The sequence below is a fragment of the Nanorana parkeri genome, unplaced genomic scaffold, assembly GCF_000935625.1.
Source record: "Nanorana parkeri isolate BGI_ZX_2015 unplaced genomic scaffold, ASM93562v1 scaffold567, whole genome shotgun sequence".
In the NCBI taxonomy this organism is placed as follows: Eukaryota; Metazoa; Chordata; class Amphibia; order Anura; family Dicroglossidae; genus Nanorana; species Nanorana parkeri.
The window spans coordinates 711,449-722,281 of record NW_017306835.1 but is presented as its reverse complement, the minus strand read 5'-3'; the positions used below and the strand labels follow the sequence as shown (position 1 = coordinate 722,281).

Genomic DNA, 10,833 nt, shown 5'->3' with positions numbered 1-10,833 from the left:
GGCGGGCTATGGACCCGCTGATCGCCTATATGTGAAACACCCGGTACCGGGTGTTCGCATTGGACGGGTCTTTTCTGCCCGTGCGTGCCCGCTAGGGGGCGCGCGCAAAAAAAAATTGCCGTCTGGAGACGGCAACCCGCAGATGCTGCAGTGCCGTCCGTCCGTTTTTTTACTACGGGCGGACGGCAAGAGGTTAAAAGTAGAACTAAAGCCAAAAAACTCTTTAGATTTGGATGGATTAGAACCCCTGTCAGGGTTTTTCTTTTGCCGTCTGTGTCCCCACTAGGAAGATTCACCCTCTCTATTTGTCCTGGTGACTAATCAAAGATAAAGAAAATGCCAAATGTTGGGTAGTCACCAGAACAGCAACAGAGGAGAAAACTTCTAACGGGTACATTAGTTCCAGAGACCCCTACTGACCACCAGGGATTTTACTCGAGGAATTTCCTCTCTTCCTGTTGTGGATATTGGGCAGGAAGTGAAGATAAATCTCCCCATTGGGACACAGATGGGGGGAAAAAAAAACTTTAGTTCCAACTCTGCCCTACTCTATCCAAAATGAAGAAAGGCTTTATTTGCCATTTAAGGATCACACCTTTACCCTCAATGTAATCTATTCAAGCATATATAAGATTAGAAAACACAATGAATTAAACCATTAGGCATCACAGATGAAAGACAAAAATTGTTACCATGACACAAAGAAAATATTAACTGCTGGATGTGCTGGACTTCTTTCCTTTTTATCTTGGGGAAATAAGGTCACAAATGTGAATAAAAAATAAAAGGCTGGGGGTCTTACCAGGACCAAATTTGTTACCATCTATATTGAACGCCTGGATCTGAAGGCTGTAGGTGTCAATGGAAAAGTTTCCCGTTATCAGTAGAGTTTCTTTAGCGGTACATTTGTACGACTTGTGTGCTGCGGTCTGCAGGTACGACAGGCTGGAATTGTCTTCAACAAATTTGGGATCTGTGAGGTCAAAAAAGGAAAAAAAAAGCTAAAAAGTGTAACACTTCTATTAGAAGTCACACAAAGATCTAGCACAATGTTACAGCAGTAAGTTTGCTTTATCCAAGATGTGTACTTACCTTTTGCATCAGGGAGAGTAGCATTTACATGGACATGGCTAAGGAAAAATGTGCTTGAAGTAGTGTTCTGAAACAAAACAAACATGAATGGATGGTAATACTGAAGGACATTTGGACATCTCTACTATGAATTTCAAGACTAACCCTGCAAGGAAGCATAGCAATACTAAAATATATAACTGCATTTAAAAGGATAACTCCACCCAACTTCACACATATAGGTGAGCAATGAAAAAGTGACCAGTGAAAAAAAAAAATATAACTTTCTCCACTGAGTACTCCGTTCTATAGCAAGCAATTCCGCCCTGGTGGAAGGATAGAAGAGACCTTTTCCCAAAATCTAAGATCCTGACTCCGTACTTTCAAAAGGTAATAAAAACAACAACAAAAACAAAACCAACCCACACTGGACAACATGCATGGGTGGAGTTGTTATTACTCATAAAATAGTAATACAATTGTATTCTTAAAAACGATCAAAAAGTAATGTAGCTATAAAAGAAACAAAAAAACATACACACACACTAAAACAAATAGGGTTTTTGTATAAATAATGAAGTATGCATAACATGCAGCATCATCAGTGCAGGTACACAGTCAGTAGGTTATTTTCCTTACCAGTACAAAGGTGAACAAGAGGTAAACTTGATCAGTGAAAAGGATCAGAGTGGATGAGGTATTACCGCACAGGCCAGCGACACTTATGTTTTTCGGATCAATATTTAATTCATAAAAAGGCACCTGCCAAGATAAATACAACAAAACATGTTTAACCACTTGTCATCCGGAGCAACACACACACACACACACACACAATTGCCAAAAGTATTGGGACACCCCTTCAAATATTTGTATTCAGGTGTTCTGTGAAATTCCCTTGCTACTAAATATTCCACGGTAAACTGTTAGTAGTATTATAACAAAGTGGAAGCACCTGGGAACAACAGCAACTCAGCCAAAAGTGGTAGGCCAGGTAAAATGACAGAGCGGGGTAAGCGCATGCTGAAGCACACAGTGCGCAGAAGTCGCCAACTGTCTGCAGAGTCAATAGCTACAGACCTCCAAACTTCGTGTGGCCTTCAGATTGGCACAAGAGTGTGTAGAGAGCTTCATAGAAGGTTTCCATGGCTGAGCAGTTGCATCCGAGCCTTACATCACCAAGTGCAATGCAAAGCGTGGGATGCAGTGGTGTAAAGCACACCGCCACTGGACTCTAGAGAAGTGGAGACGTGTTCTCTGGAGTGAAGAATCGCGCTTCTCTGTCTGGCAATCCGATGAATGTGTCTGGGTTTGGCGGTTGCCAGAACGGTACTTGCCTGACTGCATTGTGCCTAGTGTAAAGTTTGGTGGAGGGGGGATTATGGTGTGGGGTTGTTTTTCAGGTGTTGGGCTTGGCCACTTAGTTCCAGTGAAGGGAACTTTTAAGGCATCAGCATACCAAGATATTTTGGACAATTTCATGCTCCCAACTTTGTAGTAACAGTTTGGGGATGGCCCCTTCCTATTCCAACATGACTGCGCACCAGTGCACAAAGCAAGGTCCATAAAGACATGGATGAGCGAGTTTGGAGTGGAGGAACTTGACTGGCCTGCACAGAGTCCTGACCTCAACCCGATAGAACACCTTTGGGATGAATTAAAGCGGAGACTGCGAGCCAGGCCTTCTCGTCCAACATCAGTACCTGACCTCACCTCACCAATGCGCTTCTGGAAGAATGGTCAAACATTCCCATAGACACACTCCTAAACCTTGTGGACGCCTTCCCAGAAGAGTTGAAGATGTTATAATGGCAAAGGGTGGGCCAACTCAATATTGAACCCTACGGGCTAAGACTGGGATGCCATTAAAGTTCACGTGCGTGTAAAGGCCGGTGTCCCGTAACTTTTGGTAATACAGTGTATATGCTGTGCAACATGAAAAGTAGATCCCAAAAATTTTTTTTAAAATTAACTTTTTGGAAAGGCTTTAATATTGGTGTGTATGTGTGTGTGTGTATCCTTTAAATGAATGTACATATCCTGCTGAAGGCAAGCAAAGCTACCTTCAAGTAGTATTAAAGCCTTTCCAAAAATAAATGTTGATGACCACCTGACGTTTGTAGGCAAATTAGCTATAATTTAGCGCTGAAGTTCCTAGAGGGCCAGACCATTATAAATAGGGAAGCAGGTTGTTTACCACGACAGTAGAAGTGATATTTTCCTAAAGATATGGGGAAACAACGCGATTTAATAGCCTTTGAGCGTGGGATGATTGTTGGTGCTCGGAGCCATGGAGCGAGTATCAGCAAAACAGCAGAATATGTTAAATGTTCAAGAGCAGCTGTTGTCAAAGTGTTTAAAGACTGGACTGTCAGCCGAAAATCTGGGTCTGAACGTGCGAATTGTGGCCAGCGACTAGTCAATGTTAGGGCAGAACGGAGAGTGGCAAGACTGGTACAAGACAACAGAAGGGCAACAGTGCAGTGTCAGATTCCTCGCATCACCTTTCAACATCTCGTGGAGTCATGAGGCGGCCCAATGAAGTACCGATGGGGTGGTCTCTGGCGTATGTATGTATGTATGTATGTATGTATGTATGTATGAGGGATGCACAGATACTTCGAGTACCAGTGCAGATACTTGGCATTTTCATGAGAATTACCAGGGTTGCAGCGGTTGCAGCTGGGACCTGGCTCTGGCGCTCCACCACTGTCCTGAAATAATTAGTCTGTATTGTTTTAGAAAAACTGTCACTTCACAATAAACAAAAATGTACCAGTACTCGTACTCGGCAAGTACCAGTACTCGTACTCGCAAAACTGGTATCTGTGCATCCCTTTATTTTTATTTATAAAAACAAAATCGTACATTATAACAGGGATGCACAAATCCGAGGAGCTCCGTGTGCTCCTTACACATGACAGCTGCCTCCTAATTTTTTAAATTTTCTCTAGTCTAGTCTTGGAGCTCAAACGTATCGGTACATGTACTGGTACCGAGTACTGTACTTGCTACCTGTGCAACACACACACACATTCCCTCAATCTTTTTCTTTTAAACTTTAAAAATTATAAGAACAGGAAAAAATTGAGCATTCGAACAAGGAAAGATAAAATACAATATAAAAAGATATACAGTAGATGTCAAAGGACAATGGAGGCCAAGGTATCAAATGGAAATATATATGCAATATAAATTGTAGGGTATTAGATATCTAAACAGCAAGCCAACATTAATTTGGAAGAGCATATTTGTTTAATAAAAAAAAACAACAAAAAATACTGCACGACATGTAGGGGGATACCCCAGCCTTGGTGATGAGATATAATAGGCCAGAAGCCTCAGCAAGAGAGTGGTTGAAAGGAACATATGGTAATAGACATGTACTGTATAAGAGATGTAATCAGGATAAATTAAAAAGGAAGGGCAGCTAGAGAGCGGGAAGTAGTTGGGAGAGGGGGAAAGGAGGGAGATATTGTTTTCATTGATTATGAAGAAATAAGTTGTCAGGCTGTCTTATTTAAATGCTTATATAGCCAGTGATTTTGAAACTCTTAAAGATCTCAGATAGTAACTCAGTAGGTACTGAAGCCACTAAACAAGCCACTAAACAAGCATTACAGCCAGAAAACTAGCATTTTCGGCAGCAGAAGTCAGCACCTGCATCCTACATATCTAGCAGTATATTTCTTTTAAAGCCCAAATGCAAGCAAATCTATTTTAAAGTTTGGATAGCAGGACAGCAGATCAAATACACTTTGTACACCACAGTAGTGTGGACCGGAGGCAGACACTTGCAGATCCCAGGCCTCCACCTGCTGGATGGATTTGGTAAAAATATAACATTTTCACATGCAGTATTTTAAATATAACTGAAGAAAAGGAAACATTTTTGAAACCTTTCTTCTTTTGTCCCAGGCAAAGAAAACAGGCACAAAAACACTCCATTCCTTTTACATAAGAAGCAGCTCTTGAAGACCTTAAAGTCCCCGTTTGTTTCCCTCTGGGAGTGCTAAATACAAATGTGTCATTACTTTACAAAGCAACATCTATTTAATTGCTACACACTTACTTTGCCACGGGTGAAGTTAAGATGCAAACCCATTTTGGCCAATAAACAAGCTTCCCCAGAGGAGCCATTAACTCTATAGTCCCCAACATCTGGTTTAGGGTTTACTGGCACAGTGGTTGGTGAAGGAGTTGGAGAGTGGGTTGGAGAGGAGGTTGGAGAAATATCTTCACTACAGTGAGATTCTGTATCAAAAAACAAAAAGATCCAAATAGGTTAGAATGCAACATTACAAAATGACACAAGACGCAGTAAAAGGACAGGTCCACCTCAAACTGATATCCTACTACATGGTAGATGGAGATTTCCTGAGCCTAGTCCCCTGCTGTGGTCATTACAAGGAGTCACATTCCCTTTTATTCTCCATATAGCAGGGCAAGTGTAACACCACGCTTGGTAAGCCTCTGCCATCTGGGGTCTTCTGCAGTTTCAGATCTTACAATTCGCTTAAGTCTAATAGTTTAAAAGGGACTGATTTGAGGATTTAGATCCTGGAAGAGCAATCTACATCGTCATATACATATATGTTTTAGGTAAATGGTAGTTTAAGCGTTTTTATTAAAAAAGGTGCAAAGAGGTAGTCACATCCCTGCCCTGCTTCTCTAATCAGAGTGCCTTGCATTTTTTCCCCCTGGTAAACAAGGCATTTTGTGAATGGGCTGGTAGAGAGGAGGGTGCAGGTGATGTGACCGGAGCACTTCACTGGTTGAGACACATCTCTCCCCCTCCTCTGTGCCCAGAAGGTAAGTTTTGTATACTTTGCAAAACAAGAGCGCACTAACAATTAAATGTAGCGATGCGATTATTAAAAGGGATGAAAAGAAATGGGTGTCTGGAAAACTAGGAGCTACTTGCATGTTGCTGGTGGGGACCGAACGTTGGGCAGCCTTAGTGGAGGATGGGTGGTGTCAGCTGTAAGCTGCGATGTCTCGTCACTATAGTTGGAATGCCGTGTGTTGAGAAAAGATTTTCCACAAGGGATGCTGTGTGAAGTACACAGGGGTTGTGAAACCAGGGATCGCTGTTTCTTGGGTAAGAAGGATAGCAAATTGCCTCAGGGCTAGTTGGGGCAGAGAAGAGCCGCAAATGCTGTGTGCTGCGAGTATCCTTGCTATGTTAAGTACGCCTCGAAACACGTTACTCCTTCGCCCTATACTCCTCTCACTAAACCCCTCTGACACTTGTGGCTTCAGCCTGACTCCGGCAAGTCACTCGAGTATATCGCCGTCAGATTGGCAGAACTCAGTCAACATCCACATTGCTCCCATATACGAGATGACTACACAGTGGCTTTTCTACCACCAGCCGCCGCTCAGTATTTCCTCAGCGCTGACAACGGACAGAGTTTTGAGTCCCTGTCGCAATCCACCTGATAACTAACATAGCAAGGATACTCTTTTTTCCCCCCCAAATAGCCCTGAGGCAATTTACTAACCTTCTTAACCAAGAAACAGCGATCCCTGGTTTCACAACCCCTGTGTACTTCACACAAGATCCCTTGTGGAAAATCGGTTCTCAACACGGCATTCCAACTATAGTGAAGAGACATCGCAGCTTACAGCTGACACCACCCATCCTCCACTAAGGCCGTCCGACTTGCGTTCCCCACCAGCAACATGCAAGTAGATCCTTCTAGTTTTCCCACAGACAGCCATTTCTTTTCATCCCTTTAATAATCTCATTTCTATTAGGTTAGGGTGCTCTTGTTTTGTGATTGTACACCAGTACCCCCCACCTGTTTCTTCAGAGCTGCCCACCCACTTAGTCACCAATTTCCAAAACATCCTTGTCATTTCCGAGAGCGCCGAACATATTTTTGTTGTCCTCTGTATATTTTGCAGCAGCCCTCCAAACACATAACACCCAGGTTTTTAATGATAATGTACACACCCAGTGCCATGTGTAAATTATCATTTCTTCCTGGAGTTTGGCTTTAAAGGAGAACTATAAGGAGTGCTTTTCACTCACCTCATACCGTGTTTCCCCGAAAATAAGACACTGTCTTATATTTTTGAGGGCACAAAAAACACACACAAGGTCTTATTTTCGGGGTAGGTCTTATTTTTTTTTTTTTTTATATGCACAACAATCCAAACGTATTCATGTACAACAGTCTACATTTTTCATGTACACACATATGGTGATCAGGGCAATCAGGGGTGCCGTACCTTTCCAAGAGCAATTTGCTAACCAATCGCTGGCCAGAATGAGCAAAGCGCACTTTCACTATTGATTCCTCACAGGCGGAGAGCATTTGGTATCACTCCGCCTGTGACAGGAGCCGGCGCTATAGAGGAGGCAGCTCTTCAAGTTCCCTCTTATGCCACCACCGGCCCTGGGAATGGTTACAACTAGGTATTATTTTCGGGGTAGGTCTTATATTTTAGCACTTCCCAAAAATAGTACTAGGTCTTATTTTTGGGGTAGGTCTTATTTTCGGGGAAACAGGGTAGTTCTAGCCGACCTGTGACAATGAAACTGTCACAGGTCGGCTCAGTAGATTGGGAGGTAAGCGAACACATACCGGCGTTCGCTCACCTCTCGATCCTGTCACAGCTCTCTGCCGTGACAGGGGGGGCTGGATTCCCCCCTCCCCGCTCCGATCCGCCAGCGCTGGCTGATCGGATGGAAGAGGGGCGGGTTCAGCTGGCTCTGCCTCTAGATAGGCAGAGCCAGCTGTCAGTCACGCAGCTGGGTGGATCCAGACATAATTCTCGTGATCCGCTGCAGCGTCTCAGTATACCGTGAGCAGCAGTAGCTTGCGGTATACTGAGCCTAGGGTGACGGGAGGACGCTAGTTTGTGTCCTCCCGTTACCCTGAGAACTATGGGGAAAAGCCTTAACCCCATAGTTCTCCTTTAAGATTTGATTTCTGTTTTTTAATGTATCAAATTGACAAACTTTATTTAGTAAATGTATACAATATCTTTTACATGTAAACATTTAAACGCACGACATTTAAATACACTATGGGTTTTCTGAAGAGACAGCATGGTAGAAGCAGTCTGCTTTGATACATTTGTCAGCTGGAAACCTTGCATTGAGCAGTCATCCCTACAAGATAAGGGACAGGTCATCCCTACAACTTATTCAGCCTGTGTGACTGAATACAGCAAACAAATTCCTTTAGCTAAGATGAAAGCTGAAATACCCAACTATAATGGAAAAAAAGTGGCCTAAAACTCCATCTGCTGGCTTGATAGCACTATATCCTATTAGCGTATTCATATTTTTAAAAATATATAAGTTTTAGCTTTGGAAAGAAGAAAATGTAAAACAAATTCCAATAAACAGAAGATGTTCTAGTAAAAGAACAATTACAAATTCTCACCATTTTTACTGTATGTGCCATTGCTCAAATATGCTTCCAAAATGACACCATGAAACGTTAGGTTGACGTTTCCCAAACGGAGGAGATGGGGGTTGGAACAAATGTACACAGTGTTTGTTTTGGCAGATATTGCACTATTTTTTGTAGATACTTCCTTAGTTCCTGGAATACAAAGTGAAAAATTAAATAAATTTGTGTGTGTTAAGGCAGCGGGCGCCAACCTTTCGGAACATACATACATGCGGGTGTGCCACCAGGAGTGGCAGCGCTGGTGGAGGGAGCAGTGCCACCCGCCCCAGTAATATTAATTGCTTCCCCCCTATCGAATCTGCCACTAGCCTGGCCAGCAGCGTCTGGGGCACATGCCGCCACCCCCCAGCTTCAGCACTGCCCCCAACCACCCCATTCCCCCACACTGAGCCACTATTACCTGGCTACTCTGCAGACTGCTCAGTCCGGGTACTGAAGAGATGCCCGGCCTACTGCAGAGCCGGCACTGTACTAAGAGCCGCGCATTCCTTGTGACAGTCGCTGCTTGAGTCAGTGAGAGGCAGCCCCGGAGCCTCCGAGCCGCTTCAATGATGGCCCAGCCTGCACGGCATCAGAGGGTCTGTATGTGCCATTGCTCAAATATGCTTCCAAAATGACACCATGAAACGTTAGGTTGACGTTTCCCAAACGGAGGAGATGGGGGTTGGAACAAATGTACACAGTGTTTGTTTTGGCAGATATTGCACTATTTTTTGTAGATACTTCCTTAGTTCCTGGAATACAAAGTGAAAAATTAAATAAATTTGTGTGTGTTAAGGCAGCGGGCGCCAACCTTTCGGAACATACATACATGCGGGTGTGCCACCAGGAGTGGCAGCGCTGGTGGAGGGAGCAGTGCCACCCGCCCCAGTAATATTAATTGCTTCCCCCCTATCGAATCTGCCACTAGCCTGGCCAGCAGCGTCTGGGGCACATGCCGCCACCCCCCAGCTTCAGCACTGCCCCCAACCACCCCATTCCCCCACACTGAGCCACTATTACCTGGCTACTCTGCAGACTGCTCAGTCCGGGTACTGAAGAGATGCCCGGCCTACTGCAGAGCCGGCACTGTACTAAGAGCCGCGCATTCCTTGTGACAGTCGCTGCTTGAGTCAGTGAGAGGCAGCCCCGGAGCCTCCGAGCCGCTTCAATGATGGCCCAGCCTGCACGGCATCAGAGGGGCCCGGGGACCACCAACATTTTCTCACGGACCACCAGTTGGTGACCGCTGTGTTAAGGTGTATAAATAAAACACACTGCTACAACTTGGCATAACAAAAATCACATAATCTCACTCACCATTTTCTGAAGCTTTAGGGAAAATAAGTGTATCTGAAAGGTTGTATGTAAATACCAGCTCATCGACACGATACTCTGTAACAGACTTGGTGAAGTTTATGCTGAGGGAGTGAATTCCAAACACAATGACTAGAAGTGCCGCTTCCTTTTCATCACCACAGGTGCTCTTTGATCCCACAGACGAGGCTGCTGGTAACTCAAACTTGGCTGTCTCCTAGACAATTTTAAAAAGTAAACTAAATAAGTGAACCACATTTTTAAAATGTAAACATTTACTTTGTATTCAGCCCCTTTTTTTTTTTAGTATGACATCTCTTTATTGCTAGCACAAAACTTCTAACAATATTTCACTTGAAATTAAGCTGTAAAGAGAAATGAAGTCAATTACGCACACCAGGGACCCGCTTGTGTTATCTTTCCATGTGGTAAAGATAAAACACAGCAACACTTAAAAGCAACTAAAGCCAAAACGCAGATGCAATGAGGAAGGTTGGAACCTTTGTCAGGATTTTATTGCTGCTGGTCACCTTGATAAAAGGGAACCTAAAACAAACATGGGAAGTTTGACATGGCGTCTCCGTAAGACCTCAACAGCATATGGTGCGCTGGTTTCTCTTTTATACTGAATGCACACAGAACCACCAGTAGCCAAGTGACAATTGCATAACTTGCAACAAGGAGACCGCGCAAGACGGATTGTTGTTAGGTTTTTATTGTTGACTTTTCCCCTCTGGGGAGATTTATTCTCTTTATTTTTACTGTTGACTGTTACCCAGACAAACATAGATGGAAAATTAGTTGTCAGCAGTCGAGGAATAGAGCAGAAATCTTCTGATGTGGGCACTTATTCCAATTACACCCGTTTGAGAGAGGATTTCCTTACATATAGGGCTTCATTAAAAAAAGATTAAAAAAAATGAACAGTAAGCAGTTCATGTTATAAAAACTCCACCTGGCATATAGCCAGGCAGATGCTGTTCACACGGCACTAGCGCACCTTAGATGGTGCTGGCAAATACAGGAATTTCCTATA

The 10,833-nt window shown here is 43.7% G+C and overlaps 1 protein-coding gene across 1 annotated transcript in view; it reads right to left on the bottom strand.

Annotated features, from left to right (window-relative positions):
* The window catches only part of LAMP1 (lysosomal associated membrane protein 1), a 15,916-nt gene extending 5,332 nt beyond the window's left edge, over positions 1–10,584 (bottom strand). Inside the window, exons 1-9 of the mRNA XM_018562242.1 lie at positions 10,573–10,584; positions 9,801–10,014; positions 9,069–9,235; positions 8,726–8,810; positions 8,472–8,633; positions 5,144–5,325; positions 1,711–1,833; positions 1,093–1,159; positions 803–973 (exon numbers count right to left, since the gene is read on the bottom strand). Of these exons, the coding sequence (XP_018417744.1) occupies positions 803–973; positions 1,093–1,159; positions 1,711–1,833; positions 5,144–5,325; positions 8,472–8,633; positions 8,726–8,810; positions 9,069–9,235; positions 9,801–10,014; positions 10,573–10,584 (1,183 nt within the window). The remainder of the gene's footprint in view (positions 1–802; positions 974–1,092; positions 1,160–1,710; positions 1,834–5,143; positions 5,326–8,471; positions 8,634–8,725; positions 8,811–9,068; positions 9,236–9,800; positions 10,015–10,572) is intronic.
* Between the last annotated feature and the right edge of the window lie 249 nt (positions 10,585–10,833).